Source organism: Achroia grisella, unplaced genomic scaffold (genome assembly GCF_030625045.1).
Source record: "Achroia grisella isolate CSIRO2021 unplaced genomic scaffold, CSIRO_AGI_Agris_v1 utg1064, whole genome shotgun sequence".
In the NCBI taxonomy this organism is placed as follows: Eukaryota; Metazoa; Arthropoda; class Insecta; order Lepidoptera; family Pyralidae; genus Achroia; species Achroia grisella.
Genome location: NW_026712568.1, coordinates 633,031 through 659,233, shown reverse-complemented (window position 1 = coordinate 659,233; position 26,203 = coordinate 633,031). Strand labels below are relative to the sequence as shown.

Here is a 26,203-nt window from a genome sequence, read left to right as displayed (position 1 = left end):
ATATGTCTTTGAAGATAGAGAAATGGACGTCCCATTTCATCATATTGGCATTAGACCGAAGATTATAATTATTAAATATATCAGATTTTTAAAATATAGAAGCATATATAAATGCACGACTGTTCAATACAACTGATACTGACAAAATTATTGCAGATTCTTTCGTTGATATCCAAACTCCTAGGAAGTTTCACTCTTGAAATTTGTATTATGGATAAGTAATTAATAGGGAATCAATTAATGGTATCTTGGTAATGACTGTCATCCGAATCCTTTAATGATAAGAAAACTTTTGATGATGGTCCACGTACCTGTTTTGATCCTTCAACAGGTGTGGAATCAAAGAAGCGCTATGTAAAATACGTGATCTTAGTGAATTTAATAACAAAGTCTATCTTCTAAACATATAAATTATATAGTAATTTATATGTTTAGAAGATTATATATTCATCACTTATATTATCCTTTTTGTACGTGTTTTGTATGATTGTTATACCTCTGTTGTTCATATTCTTTTGAATATGTTATGACTTTTTGCTCACAAAACAATGGTTGTTGTGATTTTTAGAATATTTGAAAGACAGTGTTATAGCTGCTGATGTGTTATAATATAACATAACAATAGTACCTACCTATATTGTGGACATTTTTTTTAATCTTTTCGGTTATTTTTGTTTACGAGAGAGTGTTGTAACTAGCTCGTCAGAAATGTCTTTGTATTCTAAACTTTGTTTAATTATATTTATAATTATATTATATTTCTGTTACTGTATAATTTTGTTTTACTTACTTTTACGTACTTTGTAATATTTCATACAAATCTCCGTGCGTCTAGTTTTTTTCTTGTATACATTTACATAAATAAAAATAAAACTACAACAGAATATTTCAATAGAAGTATATCCTATAAATTTTGCTGTACTTGAGCCACCTACAATGGTTTACCTATGTCTAGTGTATAGAATTGTATATGTCTAGAGGTTATAATGCACGTAATGTAGTATAATTGATGTGAAATGATCTATTGACTTATAATTCGGTATGGCGAGCACCGGTTTTAGCACTAATATAACACCATTACTCGTTAACGATACGAAACGATACGAATGGTAAGCGGTGGGCGGGGTGCGTGCGCGTGCGCTTTTTGCTCGTGGCAAGGCAACCGGCCAGCGGTGCACCGGGATCTATCCTTATTGTGTTTTATTCTGTTCTTTGCTCTCTTTCCTGACGATCGTCGCTTGTCGTACATCCGTACAAACTTTGCCTACAACAAAGCTTGTTTAGGAATTTCTTTTATATTATGCCAATATGATAACGAAAAGTTACATCGACGTCCGATTAATTATTGTTTTGTTTTGTTTTGTGGTCAAGTGTTATAAATAAATATTAATTATTATAATTTTAATTCAATATTTTAATACATACACTTCATATTTCTGTTGCTAACATTATGCATATCAATTATTTTGTGGTTCATATATTTTTTTATAATTTTGTACACTTTTTTAATGGAGTTGTTTGCGAGTTAAGGGTAAGTTGGCTTATTAAAAATTCTAATAATATATTTTTAGTGAACATAAATAATAAATATATGTTTATTAGTAATAATTTTCGATGTTTACCATTTCATGAGGTGTTTTTATTTTAATTTATTATTTACAAATCTATATAGAAATATAGAAAGAAACAAGTAATATTTTTTTACCAATTACCTTTGGTATATATTTAGATACTTATATTTGATTTATTTAAAAGAATCGTAGTAATATTTTACTACTAGATACTAGTAAATTTAGATGTGCGTAAAAGAATAGAAACTAATGGCAGTCGGCCCTCTGTGCGTACCCTATAAGAGACCTAGCGTGAAGTTAAGACAAATACACTACATATTTATATGCAACAAATAGCTACTTCACTAAATGGTGGTTTCTTATCTATCTTAGATCTATGTCACTCAATTAATATCTAGACGTGAATCTCTCTATATAAACATTGTATACATATATCTATATATATAAACATACATCAGATGATCACGAGTAGCCAAGTAGCTTAGTTAACTGTATAACTGTACAGTTGAAATCAACTATTCGGCTTTTGTATTATTTAGGTAGATACATTTTATATTTGCATTTAAGTACTAAATATCTATAATAAAGATTATTGCCTCAACTAATTACGATCCAATAACATTGAATTGCAGCCATTCCTACCATTTTATACTCTTCAATTATATATTAGCAACACAATATTTTCATATCATAGATTTTTGCTTTAATGTTACTTTTCAATTTAATGAACAATGAAGTCGAAATAAAGAGGGATTATGGTTTCGCGCCTGTCTAGAATTCGTCTATTTTATATTTTATAATAAAGTAACGAGAGCCTTGGAATAGCCCGTCTTTAGTACTTGATATTAACTTAGCTGTGATATGTTGAAATAATAATTGGAACTTATAATAGATACCGAATATTTTTAAGAACACAAAATTAGTAAAAAAATTATTTACAAACTACAATGTTATTATAAAAGTAATTAAAACTCTATTGAAAAACTAAAGAAATATATTATTCTATAATAATGTATACAGACTTCTAATATATTAAAATTCAAGCGACTGTACGCTTCTAAAGGCTGGCTGGTAGAGAATTCTATTAGTTCTATTAGTTAAATCCTACTATTAAACCCCACTTTGGTAACCAATTTCAATATAAATACGTTAATGGTAGATAGTACATACTTAAAAATTGCGTGAAATTTATTTTACTTCATAAATTTCATGCACTGTTCTAATTACGAATATTTGCATACTAATTAATGTAATCATTTATACATTGTACTTAATTAAAATTTTAAATGCGAATACATATCTAATATGCGTGCTTGTAATATAGGCATGCAATATTTGAAAAAAAGTGCATAAAAATTTCCAATGTTTCTCAAGTCGATTAATAAGTAATTTAATGAAAGTCATACCATACCATATTAGTATATGTACCATATATACCATAATAGTAATACCATTTAACATGTGTACTTACTAAGAATAATTTTATAAATTGTATCTTTGTATAAATTGATAAAGAAATAAAATTCTACCGGGTTTATTTTGAAGTAATTGTTGTTTTAAATCGATGATGACGTACACTTACCCTCCAGCTTTCACAGATTATTTTATTGAATATAAAATACTCACTGAAACGGTAGCTATCTCTAGATGCCAGAAGATTGTTTGAATTTGGTCAGATGTTGACTTTATCTATACAAACGGAACATATTTCTCATTTATTTATAATAACATAAAATATTGTATTATTAAAACAGAATTACAGCAATGCACGGAGAGCATGCAGTAAATTATATTGTCATGCGAAAATTGGCATCAGACAATACATTCACTTGGTTGCCAATGATGCGAATTGAATTCAAATGAACACGTCTAGCTAAGTCGTGCTCGTTTATAAGGAAAAATAATCATAAGCATAATAATTTAAAGTCGTTTCGAGTGCGCAATCCCTATTGTTCTTAGAATAGACTGAATTAAATAGGCTTGATAGATTCGTCTCGAATAGCATTTTATTTGATTGAAATCGCCTATAAATAATACATAATATTTTATTACGTCTTATTTGACAGGAATTGTGATAATAAGTTTATTACAATATTTTTATATCGTTATACATATATTCGCAAACCGTCTTTGGCACGGATATTCTGACATATTGATATTTGAATTAAGTCTGTTCAACGTCACCTCGATCAAGGGTAGGATCACCTCGAGGTGTAGTTGTCTGGATTTATTGTAACTTCTAATATAAATAACAGTCCTACTATCATTTTTTATTTGTCTACAATACACACATACATGATGTAACGGCACCAATCACACATCAACAAATAAACTGTGACTTCGTGGCTCGAGTGCATATTATTGTTTACATTTCATTAAAATAAATCAGACATAACTTACTTATTTTGATTTATTAGAACAAAAAGTTATTTATTGTTTTATTATTCACCTAGCCCCATTGTCTCTTGCTATAACCACCTATCATTGAGGCCATTAGATAATCTTGTACGTTGCAATAAATCGCTCGATTGATTGGTACTTCGCCCTATTACTACTACCCTTTACACTAAATAATTCGAACTGCAACGACAAATAATTTCGTGTGCTACTGCACTGAAAACTCTAATAAACACTTCTGCATGCCATTGTACAATATTTAGTATACAGATACATAATATCTTAGATTAACGCATAGTATATAATTGGTCTAAACCATAGGGCATAGTTCGCGCTTTATCTTAATACATATTATTAAATTTTAATATACTATAAATTTGTCGATACCTTCTGTCACCAGGTTACTACACTGTCATTATTATAAGAAAACAGGTAAAGATTTTTACTAAATATGCCGTATATAAAAATACAAAGTACTTATTACATTATATATTCATGAAAAATATAATATAAGGTTCATCAGAACAACAAAAGCCAAAACGAAAATTCTGTTCAGTAGTTTTTGCGTCAGTAAGAATTTTTTGTCTAAAATTCTAGGTTTTAGAATTTTAAAAAGAGTAAGAAAATTCTTAGTGCGTTTTCACCTATATATTGTAAATCTAAGTTAAGATATAGTTTTCATAATAAATTACAATTAATAATAATTCGAGCTAAAGTGATTAATTTTTTTTTCGATATTCAGCCGAGTACGCAAAACAGTGACGCGTGCCTATCGCGAGTGGCTGCGTGTGAAGCCAGTGGGGCAAACGCTCGACGCACAATTTGTGGCACAGACGGCAGAACCTACCCCTCTAAATGTCAGCTCATGAAGGCACAGTGCGCTGGTAAACCAGTGACATTTGCTCACAGAGGACTTTGTTTAGGTGAGTAACAAACAGGAAGCATTAAATGTATATCTTTATATCAGTTTTAATGAGTCAACAATCAGTAAGTAAATATAATGTTACATACATCTATTACCTACTGTACATAATAGTCTTATACTTTGTAACTATATATAATTATAAAATTATTTAAAAATAAATGTAGAAAGTTTTCACAAGTTCAATCGTATTACCACCAACTAACTACATACTTGAATGACGGGTGGTAAGCAGGGATTCCAACTGAATGAAATGGAATTCTGGCACAAGTATGACATTTATGGCCCTGGGTATAAGAACATATATACTTCCAAAATGGTCAGGTAAAGCCTTAGATATTTTATTTCACGTATAGATTGTTTATATAATATAATATAAAATTAATTATCACAATACAATACATAATTAATCACCACACAATGAAAACAAAATATAACTGACAAGACAATCATCAAGTAAAAGTAACCGGCCCTACGACACGGGACATCTCGTTGTCATTTCCAAAAGTTTCCATAACGCATGCACCATTTCTATGCTGAATTGCCAGAGAAAGAGGCATTGATTGGCACTGATTCTAGGTAAATCGACTTCGGAAGTACTCCGTAATAAGTAATTTAAGGTGACCTTAGCCAGGATATCTTGCCATTTTCTCTGAACCTGAGCCTCTTCAGATAAATTCAGGATATCTTAATCGTCACTCAGTAGCCTCACTCACGAATTATAAAAAACCCATCACCATTAAAGGATAACATACGAGTGACGAGGTTTTCAGTACCAGGCTAAGACACAAGTAAAGCTGCATGTCATATACGCAACGAATACCAAAACCTTCATGCCTAAAGGGCAGAGACGATTTTCATCCAACTTAAAATTCAAGATTTCCTCTAGAAGATTTTTTATATCGTTATTAGTAGACCAAATTTTATCAGGATAAACCAAACTGAAGATGTTCTTAAGATATAAATACATACGAGGCGTGAACAAACAACATCGGAACAGAGTCAAGGCGACATGTGCAGATAATTTTAATAAAACGCACTCATTTTAAATTACAATATTACACACATAGAATTAATTACACGTATCAAAAATTAATAAAATATTAATGTTTTATGGGTTTATATCATTCTCATTATACAGTATATGGAATAATATGGATGTAATTCCGATTAAAAATCAATTCGTGATTTTTATTGCGCATTTCGCGGTTGTAACTTGTATTTTATTTTAATGTCAAATATCTTATACCATATATTCAATTAATGTATTACGTAATCAAAATAAAAATTTAATATACCATATTCCAATACACTTTAGGATTAGTAAGTACTTACTTCGTTTTATACTCCTGCAGTAAATTAACCTACCCGATCGAAACCATCCAGTTAATAAAGTCAACGTGGTTAAATTGGTTACAAAATACCTACTACTTAGATGCAGTGTCATATATGATTTTAATAATGATTAAGACGTGAATATAAATTTATGTATTTTGCATTTAGGTAATTCTGTCTATTCTTAGAACAATTATAACTATTAAAAAGTAAACACCACTTTTTGCTATTAAAACATGTTTACCTACTCTAAAAATATGTCATATTTAAATAAATATATCGCAGATAAATGTATATTTACTCATACAGTATCTATGTAGCCTGTTAACAATTGAATGCCATCATAATAATTGATATCACTGTTACCATGCAATTCTCCGCTGCAATTATTTCTGCAGCTAAGATGCTGACTTTGTTATCAATAATGACTTAAAATAGCTCTCACAATGGTGTTTATCAAATAGTCAAACTCATCTAAATAATAATCGCGTCAAGGAAACACAAATTACCGATGTATAATGTTTGTACAGACTTGTAGTGCTGGTACTATTCCTCGATAGGTATTAATAAAAGATCTGTTACGTCATGACCTTGGTCACATCCACACATCTACTTTAATATATATATATATATATTTAAATGGATGAATAAGGAATTGTACACCCGCCTTCGCTAACGATGTAGCTGGCGGAGCACCAATAGAGGATTATAAAGTGAGGATAAATTCACATCAGTTAGCCCATCATAGTGGATTCAATACAGATCTTTATTACTTCAATTCAATAAATACTTCCTGACTTACACAATATGGATTATATTCCTCGTATCAAAGCTAGAAATTACTTAGGAAAAGTTTCCACATTTGTTATAAAAACAAATAGAAAAATTTATAAATTTGTTACCAATCTGGTAATAAAAAAGGAATCTTATTGGTTTAATATAAGTAAAGAAATTCTCAATTTTTTTTATATTTTAAGATCGGCAGTTTTGACGAAGGTGATTCAAAAAGTTTTCTAATGTAATTAATTACTGAAACTACTTATATGCAATTTAAAATTTCTTTACCCTGTAGTTATTGTTGTGCATTAGTGTATTTATAAACTAGAATAGATTGTTTGTTATCTATGCTACTGTACTGTAATTTATTTGACGTTCATAAATTAGGAATATTATTATAAGGTCAAGTTATATACGAACAATGCAATCTCAATTCTGCGTAAATATAAGTTACGTATTACTATTTTCGTGCGTGTGATAATTTCATTCATATTTATAACCAACTTCAAAAATGGTGGCGAACTCTGTTATATATAAAGCGATTTGAAATATCGTCGAATACCCGTACCCTGGTTTTAATTGGATATAACTAAAAAAACATTTACATGAATTTTATGGTCACTAGAATAGTCTCCCTATCTTTACATGTATATTGAATGAGGATGATGCGCCTATGATAAAACAATGTAACGTGCTTGTTTATGATCAAACTCAGTTTTTCTTGTGTACCAAATGAATTATCTAATGGATAACTTACAATGGGACAAAGTGACTTAAGTATGAATAATTACTTTTTATGACGCTCGTGGATCATTTCCTTTAATTAGTCATTGAGGCAAGTGGGCCGGATCACAATATTTATGAGATTACTCAACTACCGCTTTCCGGCGAACATTCTTCATCATAAAGTATGATGAATTAGCTTAGGATTCATGCTAGTTGAACGCTATCGGTCCCCAAACAAGGTTAAATATTGCTCAATGGTATAAATCAAGTAGGTGTTTAATGGAATTAAAATAAAAATACTTATATTTTTATTGTTGTAAATATATTTTCTTTTTACCTCATCGTCGTGCCATAACGGCAAGTTTCGCCTTATGTATGAATGATACGCTTACATCGTATGAAAAGACATTGTTATGTGTTGGAATAGTTAAATTCGTTTGCAACTTAAATAATTTTATTAATTAGCTCTATCGTAGACCGCTTTATGTTTTACTAGTTGATACTCGCGACTTAATCAGTTTATTTTAATAAAAATGATAGGCTCTCTTTTCCATAAATTTATTGTATTAGTAAGTAGTGAGAACTAGTGGAAATATATGTATATACCCGAGAATAGTAATTTTATTAAAAGTTGTTGTGTAATGATAATCTTTATATTTTTGAGGTTACTGGATTATTGTATTGGTACCACTAAAAGGTAAATATTGTTGCCTTAACAGATGGGCAATCTTCATGCTCGATTGCACTGAGTTATGCCCAAAACGCTCGTGCTGGGCGGCGAGCCGCGTTCGTGCCCAAGTGTCGCCCTGATGGTACTTATGCGCCGGTGCAGTGTGCCGCCGCGGGCGCCGCTACGGGCTGCTGGTGTGTCACGCCCGAAGGAAAAACCCTGCCCAACACCGCGGTCAGGAGTGGTCGGCCGGACTGTACAAGGACGGGTAAGTCGATAACTAAATCTCAGGTCTTCTTGATCGTCTACCAAAATCTACATTTTTCATCTTTCTTTTATAGTTTTGGTATTCTTTATGGAAAGCCTCTGGCGATAGGTCACGATAGGTGAAGCCTTTGGTATAGACATATTATTCTAAATTTTTGATAATTTTCTAATACAGTAATAGTCTGCGTGCAACCCTTTAAGAAGCTATTTTGTATGGTGTGTTTCGCTTGAAGCATAAGGCAACTAACTAACTAATTACAGAATAATATAAATAATAAGTGGTATCACAGACGTCACACGATAACGTGGTGTACGTAGTACTGTTCATGTACTAATATATAGGCTACAGTTGCCCCTTACCATCAGGTGGGCGGTCAGTTTTTTTGCCATTCTAATGAAATAAAAAATGCAGTCTTAAATAAGTAACAAAAGTATATATATATAGTCTTAAGTAAGTATAAAACTAAAAACACTAATTAGGTCGCAAATACATCATTCGCATAATAATAATAATTTACATGTTGTTTAGACTACTTGCAATGAAGGGTATTAGGTGACATTTCTTGAAAATGTTGATACATGACACCTTTCGTCTGAACATGAAGGTTGACAGACGTCCAGACAGGCTTAAGTACCATTAAAATACTGTTTCGCTTACAGATACAAAACATGATACGAACGAAATACTCACCCAGCAATTTTAAATATTGGTACATGTATGTACATTTTTCGAAGTTAACCTGTAATGTGATATGACAGACATCAGCATAAGTCAGAAAAAACTTGAGATAAAAAACATGATTATAATGGCAGCTTTTAGTCTGTATTATAACGGCTACTGAGAGAAATTAAGCATGGCACCATGTACTCCAGATTAATTGTTTATTAGTCTATTACTCGTACTCTGCGACTCCGTACCACGACAACGTACAATATATTTCAATTACAACATCAAAGACTTCTTCTATAATAAAGCATAATAATAAATGATGGTCTACACTTAGCATTTATTAGATTATATACTATGTGTTTAACACATTGGAAATACTTTATACACCTATCGTTCCCGGATTCAGAACATCTGTTTTGCCTAACGCTAACTCGTAAATAATGGACGAAATACTTTAGACATGGTTTGTAAACAACGATCCAGTTGAAAGCCAGTGTTTACGTTATCCTAGAGCCACTTCAGCACCCGAACATAAGATTCATCTTTTTCACCTTTATTTTCCACCTGGTACGCGCTACTCATATTTCCCTGTATTCGAATCAATCCGTGTATCGATCGTATCTATGATTCAGACTTTTCATGGGAATTAAATATACATAAGACTCGGTATTTCCCGTTCCCTAGGGGCTTTCCGATAATAACGCCTATGAAATTATTATCGACATTACATTTACCTATCATTAAATTACGTACGTATGTAATAACCATGCATGAATCACTGTTCCATGCAGTTTGTAAAATAAATTTTAATCATACAACAATTTAATACATATGTGTATCATTACGTTAAGTATAATACGGGGTGGCTAGAGAAATCCATACCAATCCAAACCAAACCGCGCAATACGCTTCTCAATATAAAATTGTTAAACAGGTGTTTACTTTAATAGATACGAAGCAGACCACGCCGAATAATGAAAGATATGATGTAAATAATCTTCACCAGTATGTAACTACGTTTAAATACAACACAATAATAAAATATAAATCGATTGCTTGTATTTTTATACATGCAATTTCTTTAAATTACTAGGTTAGTTGTATGTGAAATTAACAAGTTGTCAAAAAGTTTCTCCTGAAACTGGTGATCATTACACGAGGACACAGCTTGCTGTGACGCCTATGGCATGACCTACGCGTGCTTTATTCTTTTATAGACAACCAATAATAGTAGTATGGAGTACTACGTAATAAGAAAAATAATAGAAGAAGATTAAAATGTGTGATTTGAATAGATGACATCACGTAGGTACTAGTTATTAACACCGAAGGAATTTTTGTCATCGAACTAATTACATTCTATTCTATTCTGCCATGATTGAAAATTGAATCGCTAGTGAAAGAAACCAGAAGTAGAGCAGGTATATAGCTGACATTAGTCAATAAAATCACGCGATTGTTTTCAATGTAGATTCCGGCAATTCACTCCCTATCTAGTTGAGATGATGTACGTGTGCTTCATATAATAAATGTAAACATAAAGAGGGTCAGGGGCCCATAAGGCGGAAGATGGCAATCTGGACTTGTTTACCACTAGTCAGGTACCTAGCTATTATCAAATTATGCATTGATACGTGTTGTTCCGTGGTTCCGTGGTAACTCCACCTTACAAAGTAGGTATATACTTTTAGTTTATTACAAAAAAATAAATTTAGATGCATGTCATCAGTGTACCATATTACATGTACAGAGATACTTTATAAATTTATGGAGCATAACATTTCGTCTATGTTACTAGGTCTTCATAACAGTAGGTGCTAACCAAGGACTAGCGCATGCGTGCTACGCTAGAGCTAGATATAACCTGCCAATAACCAGAAATAGTAACAGGAATACAGGACATGATAGCTAGTTCAACTGAATATTCAGTAAATAATTCCAGTGCATCTACCCATTAGGTAACGATGTATTTAATTGTAGATATATAAAGAATAAATTGATATAAATCTACTATTCATTAATCAGTACCTAACTAATTTTGGGAATCCGGTTCTTTATTAAAATAAAATATTAGATAAAAAATGAATTCTTCCTATAAAGTTTTTTAAACTTTAGTTCTATTCATAACGTAAACAACATAAAAGAGTAGAGTAATTTTAATAAAATTAATAGGTCTAACAGGTAGCCTGAAGCAGATAACGGTTTTGTTTTTATACTCACGACTAGTGATTTATAATCACCACAATAGCATAAAAACAAAGTAGTTTTACGGATATAGATATAATACAATTTAATTTGTTTGTAATTTATTGACTTACACTTCACCTCAGTTACCCTTTGGACCAGGGGCGGCCTACGCAGGGCGTTAACCGACTAATCGTCTGTTTCCTTCCACACCCGCTGCTTATGAGTTCTGGACACATTTGGGAGACCAACTGCAGTTCTAACATCGCAGAATATATTACTAAGGGGTGTCTTAGTTCCTCCAATCTGATATATTACAAATATTATAATGACCAGGATCTCTAGATTCTGTAATACCAATGTATACAAATATTATGTGCATAGTATATTTTAATTTTACGACTCGTACGAAACTATTCTCTAGTTACGCACGAGTAGTAAAATTAATCGGATATTTTTTTTTCATATAAATATGCGTGAAAATGTTCATAGAATATAAATGTGTCATACCATCTGTTGATACATACCTACTTTTAAATGTAAAGAGCTTTCACATTACCTCTTAATTATTATTTTAAACAAGATTTTTTATTTCATTTAATATATTTCAGATATTTTATTAATATCAATTTATAATAATATTATATAATGCTAGAGTACGTTGAGTATGTTAATTATTTTTTGTCTATAACCATCTGGGTGCGACTAAATGTCTTCAGCAATCAATCTCAAGACGTAAATCTACTGCATTCGAGTACCTACCAATATGCCAGACGACAGGAAATTCCATATCTGATTTATAACTTAAGTAGTCTGCATCTTGTGACTCATAATGATTTTTTATTTTCTACCTAAATCCTTATAATAACGTAGGTAGCGAAGTTTATTTATAAAAATAAACCCAGGTAAAAACAGGGCGCGAGTGTGCATTATATTTGAGACTAAGTTAGACTTCATTTTACTGTTAATTAGGTATACCTATTCAAACTGAGCCACTTGGAGAACATCGTTCAAATACATAACGTACGTGGAAGCATATAAACAAAGCCGTATTTATAATATTAGATAGCATACGCTATCTCTAGTATTGTCATAAGCCTTGCTAAGTCTAGGAAGTTTTTATTTCAAACTCGCATAAGAAAATGTCAAACTTTAAAATAGTAGATCTCAAGTTAGAAACTTAACTTAACACCTAAGTGTGTACATCTGTCTCACCAATTTCTGCCACTAAAAAGTGCTATTCTAAGACATTGCTTCATATGAAAGAGTATAAAGTATAGATAGAGCCGTGAAATAGCACAGAAACCTAATACGTACTCAACATAATCAAGCCATGGTTAGTTTCCAAAGACTTACTTTGGCCGAAAACGATTAAATGTTATCTATTTGGAAGGATAGAGCTGAATATTATCTACTAGTACTCATCATATTAATGTACTTAGACAGATTATAATATTTCTGGATTTTATGACAGTAGGTATAAACTTTGTATAAAGTACGGTGAACGCGTGACAATGTCTTATTTTGTACTTAGATGACTTCTTTAAATATAGAACTACTTTACTATTGCTGGAAGAGATAAACAGTAGTTTTAGCAATTTTTTGCATGTGTACATTATCTGGTAGCCACTGAAATAATTCAAATAAACAAAACTGTTGAAAGATCACATTGAACTCGATATAAAACATGCTTTTAATCCCAGCAAATGAAATTGGTTCATAATTAAAGAAGTATTTATCACCAAACAGACATGAAGCTATAGACATTTGGTGTAGACTAGTAGGTTGTAGACTAAACATAATTAGTATTACAAATAAATTAATCAAATGTACATATTACATTTTTATTGGAATTATGAGTAGCGAAGTAGTGTACCAGTCCCTTCCATTAGTCACTGGTGCTTTTATGCAAGCAATTAAACATTTATTGCCACTTCGTTGACCCCGTTGGATCTACTTCGTTCTCCAATTACGTTTGAACATCTATAGCGAAAATCGCTGATAAATCTGGTCTGATCGTATTAATAAGTGATACACTAAATGGCACCGCAATTTGTAAATCTTACTCCAGACACCAGATGTTATTACATCTTGTATTGAGACTAGATAATATGATATTATTTACTATTAACGTATTATATACGGTCAAAGTGAATATTGATTTTTCATTAAATGAAAGTTCAAAACAAATAAACTCAAAAATTAAAGTCAGGATTGAAAGCAAATCATTTTATTACATGGATATTTTAAGTGTTTTAGTATAATTAAAATGACAAGCTTCATTTTTGGAAAACAGTAACAATATACAATAAAATACATGCACGCATATATGCGTATTGATATTAGAATTCCATACAGATATATATGGATTGGATAACTATTTAGGTATATCTACCTACCTAGTTTAGTTTCAGCTTGTATTTGATAGATAATAAATTTAGATATCTTTTGTCGAAAGAGGAACCTGCTCTCTTTAAAGTAATAGATAGTAAAAACAAAACAAAGTAAAGTCTCAATATTTATTAGCTTCATTGTAAGTATTTTGAATCCTATTCGAGCAATATGTGAGCTTATTATAGTTTGTATAGTGATACCATTAAAATTGAATTGATGACTCCGAATGATTCCAACCATAGACCTGCGACCAACTATCGTCTGTATGGGATTGTTTCTTAGAAACAGCGGTGCATCTCAGACTGCTCGACGCCGTAACACAATGGGCCCAGTTTTTTTTCCTTTCAAGCAAAACGAACCCGTCTCAGCCGTATGACGATAGAAAAAATGCTCCAGACGTCATTCGAATGCTTTGTTAGATAACTACGAGCGCACCTTTGATGTTTTATATTTAGCCTTTTACCTGTACACTTCTAATGAAGTCGTTAAGAAAGAATTAAAAAGAACTAGCTACGTATATTTGGAACTACAGAGGTCATCCGAGACAGAAATTCAAAGATACCTAATAGTGCTTATTCATTAAATATAGCTATGCACAGATAATACGTGTATTACCTACACGGAAATAAATTTAATTCTGTCAACTTTATTTCAACGGCTATCTGTACTATAGTTTATATTAATTGAAATAATAAAAGGCGAGGGTATAAAATTGAGATGTTTACATACCTTATGGAATTTGTTGATGTATATAAAGTCTTTTAATACTAGTGTGACTGATAGTAGCGAATATCCAAAGTTATTAAAAAATAAAGTAATTAGAAAAGTGAGTAAGTACGGTATATAATTGTTGAACCCTCATTCGTAATGACATAGAAGGCCTATTTTTCAACTATTTGTATCTTTCGTGACACTTTTCTATTATCATTTGAACTCTATGGCATTTTATTCAAAATATGTGTCTAGGTATAAAAAAGGCCACGTCTTAATGGTGATACGTTACCGGTTTTTGTATTGGCTAATGTGTGCATCACCGCCGTTTGGACCGGTTGGGTAGACGTACCCCGCGCTTCCCCGTACCCCTCTTGGCCGGGACACTATATACCATCTGTATGGAAATAAATCTCGAATCACCTAATGTATGCAGTTATAATATCTACCAGATTGTTAGCAATGAGAATATGTATTGTTTAATTACTATTAGTACATGTCTATCTAGAAAATAACTAGTATATTTTTAAGAACGCATTATTAATAGGAATTATATATTATTTATTGGAAAGAATTAATCGGAAACAAATAAAACGATTATAAATCAATAGAATATATTACACAATAGACGTCGAGGACTTCAATTAATAAATTTTCTGTGAACTAATCACAGAAGGATATACAATCTATTCTAAAAAACATCATCGCAATCCGTTAAAGGCTGACACAGGTATCGCGTTCTAGGTATGCATAGAAATAGACAGCCGAATTGAAAACCTTATTTCTAGACTCTTAAATCATATATTCACTCTTCACTTCATATTTTTGTTGTTAGGTAAATCCCAAACCAGGCGCAGATCGTCAGCACGCGACAAACGCAATAAAAAAAGTAAGTAGAATGTATTCATTTACCAATTGTATACGTATGTTATTATTATCATAAATACTGATAATATCACAATGTATTATGTACATATATTTACTTACTGCATATTGTTATTAAGTATTTTATTTAAATTACGTCTCTTAAGACTTTTGTCTGTCATCGTCCTTTGCTCTATCTACTGATTTCAGAATTATATCTCATTTGAGTTGTTTCAAACATAGCAATCTTTTTTGGTGTCGACCCGACTGACACTATCTGAGTTAAGATAGGAAACCATAACACCATACACTGCAGTGATTAGGCAGCCCAGCAAATGGTTCTGGCGTTGTTAGACCTTGTAGACCATATCCCATTTTGGAGTTAGACCATGCGTCAGTCGTTGGCAATGCGAAAGCCCCCGTCCATTGTATCAAGGGTTGGAGTTGTTGGTTGGAATACGTCAATGCCTAGACGTCAAATAACCTCGTGGTCGTGTCCGATATATTATAATAAGCAGTAGTACTATAAATAGTACTAATAATAATATAGACATATATTGTCCATCAAGTCTCAGATAAACTATCTGTCAGTCTCTGACAAGTGTTTTCGCGGGAACAAACTGCACCGTCGACCTGACGGTGTCGCCACACCATAAACCACCATAAGTGGTTGTCTTGAATTACTTGCTATATTGCTTACTGTTTGCATCCTTATTGCCTGTATGTAATAATTGTATAATATCCTGTTAAATGTGGTAAATCCTACGGAAGGCTCATGACTATGTTCTGTATAACTAGGTTGCAGCCGGGTTGATCGCGATCAGTTCAACACGGTTTTGATCAATAGCTTCAAAGGGGAGTACAAAAGAATTATAAAATCTCAGGACGAAAATCCTCAACCGGAAGTCGTCGCAGAGTGGAAGTTTAATGAATTGGACGGAGACAGAAGTGGGACCTTGCAGAAATCTGAATATCGAGGTCTGAGGAAGCTTATTAAAAAGGTATCATCTATCTATCTGTATTTTAACTGGGTAATTGGGTACTATAATTTTAAGTAATATTTTAATAATATTTAAACCTACATATTCACATTATGTAAAGACGCTATTAATTTGTGACTTTAAATCCTAACTCCTTAGAATTTTATCGATGCGAAATATTCGAAGTAACAATGAATGATATATATTTTATAATAATATGAACAAAATAAAATTAAAAGCGTGCGTCTTGTTAAAAAATAGGCTTAGATTATTAATATACATGAATATATAAATAAAGAATATAGAGTTAAAAGTAGCTTCTCATAATAAACATTATCACGGAAACTTAAAAATTATATTACTTTGTACGTGTACTCGTAGAACTAAGTTTATAAATAACTGTAGGAAAACCGTAAAAGAAGACTTAATAAAGCATTTCAAAGTTTTACATTCAGGGATTTTGTGAACTGAGTTATGAAATAAACTTAGAACAAGTACCTACATATTAACAAATTATTTTATGATTCTACCGCAATACATGGCATCTATATTATGCCAATTTCATGTCAGAAAGTTTTTACTTTAACTATATATTTATTCTTAGAGATACTACCAGATTTTGACCGTTTGTTTTAAATGTCATTATTCGTCTGTTTGTATTTTATGTATTTTTTCATACATACATGTAGTACCTATAGACATATCCTAACGTTTGTAGTCATCCGTTAGGATATTTCTATAGGTACTACCCGTAGCGGTACCAGTTCGGTTTGTTATTTTTTCTTTCAGTTATGTAGTCTATTATTATTTTATGTCTTTCTAAACTCAATAATGATATCGAACGGTTACTGTTCGAGCTACAAATTAATAGAAATAATATATTAGTAGATATAGAACGGCAGAACTATATTTTAATGTACAGGTGATGAAACCTAAGCGATGTGCCCGTGCCTGGGCGCCAAGTTGTGATAGTGATGGTAATGGCGATATAACACGAGCCGAGTGGGCAGCCTGCCTATTATATAACCCAGAACCACCTGCACCGGACTGTGAGTATCTAAGTAATCTATGCTAGGAGTTCTCCAACTGAATATTTATTAACTTAATAAAAGCGAGCGCTATATATAACCTCGGTGGACTAGCGGTTTAGAACACCATTATACTTCCGATGCCTTGTACGAACATTTATATTCCTGAGAATAATTCTTTTTATTAGTCTGTATGGTTTCTATGCATATTGCACAAATATTAAAAAAAATATTTTTTTATATATTCTATCAGCTGCTTAGCTTAGCACTAGATGGCGCTGTGTAAATTCTCGTGGATTATTGTTATTATTATATGTATTTCCTACAATCTGATAAGAATACATGTTACCAACATTAAGTATAGTAGATTTTGTTTAATTCAAGGTCTTAATTGATTGCTAATCAAGCTCCCTAATAAAACGTGATACAAAAACTAAAAGCTTTGCCAAATCACGTCATCTGTTTAATACATAGAAACCTACTTTTTTTATTATTGGACGTAAGTATCTATAAAAATTAATTAATTTCATTAGTACTACCAGTTAACTTCTAAATACCTAATACCCTGTTTAATTACATCTAGCATATTATACAGTAATAAATAGATTTTGCTTAATGTAAATAAATTAGTATAATAATTATAATACATTATATGTTTATTTACTTTTATTACATTTAAATACCTTTATTGTATAATAATTATAACTCGTAACTATAACTGATATGGAAACAAAATGAATTTGTAATACACTGTTTGAAGATTCTTTTAAAATCCTGTCTGGCTAGGTACCTATATAGTACTATTATAGCATAGAATTGATAATGATTCGTCATACTAAAAGAATGTTGAGTGGAAACAGATCTTATAGAGTTCAATAACATTAACAAATAGAATCTCAATATTAAGTTATATTTTTAAAGTTTATTATAACGGTTACCCTCAACGGCAATTCTTTTCATATTGCTTGTCATTTATTATAGTTTATGTTAATTGATGTGACATGAGCCGTTTGGATGGTAATGCGAAATGCAAATGTATGTGCAAACATAATAATAATATATAGTCTCTCTCCGTTTCTTCATGTTGTTGAACGCAGACGAGGGCAGCGGACCCGAAGCGGAGCCCGACTATAAGGAAGAGGAACCCACGTCGGACCCCAGCGCAGGTGATACAATATTTTGAAAGTCTATACCAACCCCAAGAGAGAGTGCCTCTCTACAATTACTACACTTGGTAAAAAAATTCCATCGATTGTATTCACGCTCAATTTTGAACATTAAATAAGTCAATTAATACAGTTAAAAATTTAAAACATAGTAAAACATTTTTATTTCGTCAATTTAATTAGTATGTCTGTATTGAGTAAGAATCTAACGTGTAAGGATTAGAAAATGGAGCAGTTTGTTTGATATGGCATTAGACGTCAATCACATAGCTCCAGATCCATTGTCAGGGCCAAGGAACATCCTGTTATCTATGTAAGTGTCGTAACTGCTATTGTAGTTCCACACCTACCGGGATGTCGGGACACATTTTATTACATATATATTACTATAATAAACCCTGAAAAATTTATATTCGTAATAATCGTAATAACATATATAGTAAGGTCTCTAATATGTAGGTAATATGTGATAAACAAACCCGTGTTGGTTACACGGATGATGTCCTGATGAGATAATTATTTCAAGCCCCGCCATACTAGTATAATACAGACATTCATTATAGTAATAAAAATTATTTGTATATACATCTTCGATTAGTATTTAAATGAATCAGACTGTCTGTTTACGATAATTAATCATTTTCAGTCCGCCGATTGCACCTGATATTAGGTAGATCTAGCATCTAGGGCATGGAAGCGTTTACCCGGACACAATTTTGCATAAAATCGATAGAACTGAATTGCCGAGTCTAGATAGTTCGTTATTATGACGCACACATACATTGTGACCTAACTGACCTACTCACGTGTCAATGTGCCAGGATGCAACAGATCGGCTCTATCGATCAGGTGTCAAATCAAGTCATACCGCATGCGTCGTAGTTGCTAAGCCAAATTGTCTCGGTTCGCATGCGCAAATGCGGAAGCATCTACGCATGCGGTGTGACACGAATCTCGTTATAACTCCATATATGGCGTTCTCTGGAACGATAGGTGACCCCGAATGACCCTATAACTAAAGGTCAAAGTATATATATATATAATAATTTAAGTATTTTCGTTTTGTATGAATGTCGAGCTTAAAATGGGATGTATGAAGGATATGTGCCACATACACAGATCCTTCATCCAGGCATAAAAGAGTAAGAAATGAGTATATAAGACGAACTTTGAAAGTTAGTCCATTAATAGACGATGTTGTCTTGTTATAGACATGATATGCAAAAGGAGTACTATGATTTAAACTAGGTACCTTCTTAACATGAAAGTGGATGTATGTAAAGGTAGACTACCAAAGAAAAAGGAACCACTATAAAATAGTGGCATGGTCCTAAACACGATGTTACGTGTAAATAGTGTGATTATAAATATCACTTTTTTAACATTTAAATTTATTTTTGTTTTCCATATTTCCGAAACTTCAAGAAAGCGCCCCGGAACTACTTGCTCATGCTCTGTAGCATGTTCAAATTAGTAGCAATTAAGTACCTACATATCAGTATACGTACTATCCATACGTCTATTCCATTGTTAGATACGGTATTTGTATACCATATGAGTAATACTGCTTGTTTAATTTTCTAATTATAGAATTTCTTTTGTTTCACAGTGTTGCCAGGCATAATGAGAAATTCGTTTGCACCTGATGGCTCCGATGTGGACTCACGGCGTGAAGACGAAGCAAATGACTGCCTCACAGATCGACAGGCGGTGTTAGACGAACAGGTCTGGTGGACTCTTGTTTGTAATGAGTAGGTTCTATTACGTATTTACAATGTTTAGCAAAGCGAGTGTCGTTATAGAGGTCTGTATTATACATTAAGTACTACGGAATCAACATGCTAAAGTGAAAACTAAAATCTTGTTTTATAGAAGTTGGATTGACTCTTTCCAATCCGGAAAATATTGTATAACTTCGAAACTAATAAAATATATAAATATTTTATCTTACAGTAAAATACTAACATTGGCATAAAAAATATCTAGATAATAATAATATATATAAAGGTCACAAAATTTTCGAAATTTTATCTTACTTTGTACGTCAGCCGTCAAGCGCCTTGCTTTGTAAGCTGAATTTTGATTGAACGGTTAGTTGTATATGGAAATAAAATTCCAGGATAAGAGTCATGACATCTTAGTCCTGTTAGAACATCACATTATCATGAGGTGTCTGTCCTTATGATGATATAATGTCGTAATGCCAAACATGTACATAGGAAACTGTTAGCACTTGCCATATCATTCAAATTTTACAAAAAAAATGCAGATGATTAAGAACATTGAGTTAAAGATCTCTATAAATAATCTGGAATCTTTTTAAAACAAATACGTTGAGCTAATGCGTCAATCAAGGCGTAGGTTACCTAACTATTATTATTTGCAAATTTTATGCCGTAGCGAAGTTCTTAATAAGTACAATAATGGTATATGCAAACGGCGCGTATTTATGATTCAATCAATTTAATGCGAACTGTTCTAGTCATAACTAAACTACAATTCAAAACATATACATTGTTTTGTTTAATTGTTCGACTACATTGGCGAAGGAGGAACAATGAGGCGATATTTCTAATATTGTTTGTAAATATAATAACATACAATGGGTCGGTCATATAGCTCAAATAACCAATAACTGCTGTAGTAATGTTCTCCAGTAACGACCTAAAAAATATTGAAGAGCCGTCGATATATCGCTATCGTTTAAAAGTAGGTACATATATGTTTCTGTATTACATAATGTATGTTTGGTATAATATACACATTTCATAATGCAATTAAACGGCAATATTGTCATTTCAAATTAGGTACCAAGTTAGGTAATAACGTATGAAATTTACGAATATGGTTATGTTGTTTATTTGTTACCATTATCGATATTATTTTCGTTCTTTTGTTCATTGTTATGTATTTATAAATCTAGGAATTGCGTATTGTTTAAATACGCAATTCCATAACATACCTTGTTATGGAGATGGCGGAAAATAACTGCGACACAGTTATTTATGGGTTTAAATATTGAATTCATTTGTCTATAACCTAGGTGCATTACATTAAGTCACAGTTAGGTACTGAGATCTGCAAAATCGTTAAGAAAATTTCCTTAACTTGTTTTAAATTAGAACTCATAACTATTACGGTTTATTTTGCATTATATCTTCGGATTCCATCCATATTGTTATTAGAAAACTTATAAAGTATGTTAGAAAATTATAATATACATCTCACAGTTCATATATCTACATCTATGTATGTCCTCATCCAGATGCACTGGGTCAAAGCAGTGCAATCACATCCAGTACCTCTGGAGTGGACAAACTGACTTATTTGCAATAGTGGTTAAGAGGCTGTTTGCGCTCCCTCGAAATTTAACTTTAATTTATTTTAACTTCAGTGATGCAGTTCATTTTCGCATTATGGCTTGAATATCATTTATCTGCGCTGCTGCAAATATCTCTGATGCGCTAGAGAACTAGAATTAGATAAATAATTATGACTTAACTTATACTTATTATCATTGGTAGGTACATTCTCCACTAATATCGCATTTACTACTCCACAGAAAGCCGGTGGCTCCGTGCTGTATGTACCGGAATGCACAGGCGACGGTAGATATGCGAGGGCGCAGTGCTACCGCTCCACTGGGTACTGCTGGTGCGTACACCAGGACACCGGGAAACCAATACCAGGCTCCTCAGTGAAGGACAGGCGTCCAGACTGCGACGCTGCACCGCAACATGCTAGTCCAATGAGAGGTATGGCATCAATTTTATTAAGCCGCCTATATACATATACGTGAACATCACCTCAGACATTACGTTGTCATATGACGCCATGCGTTGTCATTTCCGAGGACTAAGATGTCATGCGTCATTACCCTGTAATATATATATACTTTAATTGGATTGGTAACCGTCGCCTATATATATGAACAACACCATTGACATAGCGTTATTATATGACGCCCTTATCGTTATGTTTTACCACTTCAAAGGACTAAGGTATTACGCTCGATAACCTGTATACACAGCCTTGTCTCACTTTCTTTTGTTGTTTTGTTTTGTTGATCTTACCCTTCAACTGATACACATCTCACAAAGAAAGTTACTTGGGGATTGAATTAGGTACAAGAAAAAAGGTACATTCCCCTGCGTTACAACATGAATTGTCCTATAATAATATTGATATAAATACAATAATATAATGACAAATCTATTTCCTTAGTTTTAGACAATTGTAGTATGTCTGTATTATACATCTAACGCGTACCATTGGAAATTTAAACTATTTTAAACCAAGTTCTTATATATTACTTCTTTATTCCTTCATCTCCCAGGGTGTCCGGAACAAGTAAAATCGAAATTTTTAAGCGATCTCAGGAGTTTCTTCATTAACAAGATGACCAGTTCCACAAACGGCACGGGACCAGGGTAATTTTCATATTTATTTGATACAATAATAATTATTATAATTCTTTAACTTGAAGACCACCAAAAGATGACCCTTTCAATATATCTAATATAATTTCCGTCCGTCAGGTATTTCAAATATTAATGAACACTTTTTAATAATTAATTTGAAAGTAAATCTGATAGAGAATACTTGAACTTGTTAAATTTATAAAAATTCTAATGCCTGTATAGCCTAAGAGTCAGTTGGTATGCTTTGATATGTCAGTCGCCGTGACTAATAATAAATATATATAAATTATAGTTGTATCATTTGTAATTATATCAAATAATCTAATAATTATTTTAGTACTAGCTGAGCTAACTATTTTTTTTTATTGTAAACCGATTAGAATAAAACGAACACTAAATTTTAATTTAAGTCAGCACATTAGTGAAGTTCATTCCAAATTAACTAAGTTGTTTCTGAGGTTATTAGTTCGATTCGTTCATGTATCTCCAATCAGCTATCAGTCATATTTTTTTAGAAATCACATATAGTTTTGTGGTCGAGATTGAGCCTTTATTTTTGTGACCTTCATAGTAATCATTAACAGTCTTACCTGTGCATTTTTTCATTTAGCCATTAGACTAAACTCATTAATTTCAGGGACATGGTGAAATGGGGCGCCTCTAATGAAGAACAAGCAGCTACCTGGACCTACGTGATGCTGGATAAGGACAAAAACAAAGCACTGGAACGTAGAGAGTGGAAGGTGTTTCACCAGCTGATTGCAAATGTGGAACATTTGAGGAAGTGTGGTCGAAAACTCCCCAGATATTGTGATGTGAACCACGACACGAAAATTAGCATCACAGAATGGATGGCGTGCTTAGAGGTCACGCAGGCTTCCCAGGGACAGACAAGTGAGTTAAGAATAATTTATATATAAAAACAATTTTCACAACCTCACTATTGCAAACCTTATAATAGGTAAACTTCTACTTTTGTAATGTATATTTCGTAGCTAAATACAGGAATAGATATTAGTTTAAACCATTCCACTAGATGGTTGGTCAATCTTGTTTGTTAGAAAGAGACAGAATTCTATTATATGGATAATAGAACATTGAATTTGGTTTTTCTTACAGCCGAAGCAACGAAGCCGTCGTCCAACTCTAGAAGGAAAGGCCCAAATCCGTTGGAATCGATACTAAAAGCTGACGATTAGTCCCTCCAAATGCCTATTAAAATAGACATTCGTGCCAGTGCTAGGTGTTAAACGAAATGAAAATGTGTGAATGAATAAATATTGTGTAAATCAGTATGAAGACATGGTAATAGTTGCCCAGCGTGATTGTAAGTTAAGGTCCTTGAATTGTTCTAACTATTGGCATAATTTATTCGAAAACATGTAGTCCTAGTATTGGCTTAGTTAATTAATATTACTGGCATGTTGTTCTGATGTAACATCATCAGTATCAAATCAGAAAGCCGGTACATACAGGCGTGTATGAATGTCGATATTAATATAATTATAATGATTATTGTAATATATTAAATTGCACTGCTATCAGTGTTCTATAATATGGTTCAATTGTGTTAAAGAGTTGGCAGTAGAAAATTAGAATTCTCTAACATATATATATAATATGGCTAAAGCCGTGCCGTACACAAGTATAGCTGAAAATAACTTGGAATTAAATTAAAAGAACAAATAGCAAGAGTTAGAAGAACATGTATAATGCACGCATAATAAATAACTACTTAAACTAACAATAAGAAAAATAGGAATTCGGTTTAAAATTAAACCTTTTAAAGTTGATTGCCATATTCTTTTTAGTTAATGTAGATTATTTATATATCTATGCGTAGCGTGCATCATCAATCATGCATACATAGTTTGTAATTTAAGTAATGACCTAAAATATATACTTCTAAGTATGCCCGCGGTTTCACCCGCATATAATTTTTAGCCATGTGTTATTTTGATATATAAGCTATATTACTGCAGAATTTCATCGTAATCCATTTTACGTGAAAGAGTAACGGACATTCATCCATACTCACAAAACGCATTTATGCAGTAGATATATGTATAAATGTAGTTAAATTTTCGATTTTTTTAAAAATAAAACTGACAATAATATTCAATTCTATCAACATTTATGTTAGCAAAACTGTGTATACTTACTTATGTGTTAAAGTGTAAGATAATTAGTTTGTATACATATAATTGTTTGATAACTGTTATATATATATAAATAAAAAATAGTAGTGATCCTAGTGGTTATAACTAGAGTTATATTTTGACATACAAAATAAATAAGCGTAGCTATGGATTTCCTAAATATTTATATAGTATATTTAAAATAAGATAATGTAGATTAAGTTATATATGTACAATAGTACATTTGTAAAACTATTTTAAGTCAATTATGTTATGATTCATGCGAGTAAAATTTACTAGTAAAATATTGTAACTAAAAAAAATATAGTATATGACCACATTCAAATTTTAACAAGAACGCCTTTTGATTGATAGAATTATTTGATTGGTGTGTATCAATACAGTCTAAAGCGTAAAGAATATATAACCATACATATAGAAAATTACGAAATATGCGTAGTTGCTTAATATAAGGAATTTAATAGTTAATCTTAATATAAAGATTCCTGATTTCTGTCTCTAGTTCTATGTATACTAATGTATTGAAAGTACCTATTTAAATTTTGTAAGTTGATGTCGAACTGTATGAACTATGTGATATTTTTTCAATATTATTATTGATAAATAAATAATTTAATACTTCGATACAAACTAGTTTCTCTACCGGTCCTTAAGAACAATAATTGTTCCTAAGACCGACACCTACGACTACATTAACCTTATATATGTATGTATTATTATAATTATTAGATTTTATGAGGCATATTCACAATGATATATAAAAAACTTTTTAGTGTAGTGATTAAAAGTACATCGAAGACGGATAGCGCGCGTTAATTTCATAACAGCGTGACTCAGAAAAAAGGGAGAAATATATAATTATATTTTCCTTTGCGATAACTAAAAGCTCAGAGCATCGAGCAAGCAGAATTGTACTTAATTGTTAGTGAGTGAAGAGTGCTTGTTATGTAGACTCCCTAAA

At 31.9% G+C, this 26,203-nt stretch overlaps 1 protein-coding gene across 3 annotated transcripts; it reads left to right on the top strand.

Annotated features, from left to right (window-relative positions):
* The first annotated feature begins 1,159 nt into the window (after window positions 1-1,159).
* On the top strand, window positions 1,160-25,238 carry LOC131841405 (SPARC-related modular calcium-binding protein 1). 3 transcript variants are annotated; one of them, XM_059189729.1, is made up of 12 exons: window positions 1,160-1,531; window positions 4,711-4,891; window positions 8,448-8,666; window positions 15,460-15,513; window positions 16,287-16,489; window positions 17,391-17,517; window positions 18,594-18,662; window positions 20,272-20,387; window positions 22,225-22,417; window positions 22,999-23,092; window positions 23,721-23,977; window positions 24,203-25,238. In XM_059189729.1, exons 1-12 carry the CDS (start codon window positions 1,451-1,453, stop codon window positions 24,280-24,282), a joined length of 1,674 nt encoding a protein of 557 aa, XP_059045712.1. In that variant the 5' UTR covers window positions 1,160-1,450; the 3' UTR covers window positions 24,283-25,238. The 3 variants fall into 3 exon arrangements, with proteins under 3 accessions (XP_059045712.1, XP_059045705.1, XP_059045717.1); XM_059189722.1 differs by having other exon boundaries at window positions 18,561-18,662; XM_059189734.1 differs by lacking the exon at window positions 15,460-15,513 and having other exon boundaries at window positions 18,561-18,662.
* Window positions 25,239-26,203: the final 965 nt, after the last annotated feature.

Bases quoted from the DNA above. Each gene is read 5' to 3' on its own strand.
- LOC131841405 (XM_059189722.1), top strand. From the start codon at position 1,451: ATGCATATCAATTATTTTGTGGTTCATATATTTTTTTATAATTTTGTA. The intron at 15,514-16,286 runs GTAAGTAGAATG...CTGTATAACTAG, and splicing joins CGACAAACGCAATAAAAAAA to GTTGCAGCCGGGTTGATCGC. The intron at 20,388-22,224 runs GTCTGGTGGACT...ACTACTCCACAG, and splicing joins AGGCGGTGTTAGACGAACAG to AAAGCCGGTGGCTCCGTGCT.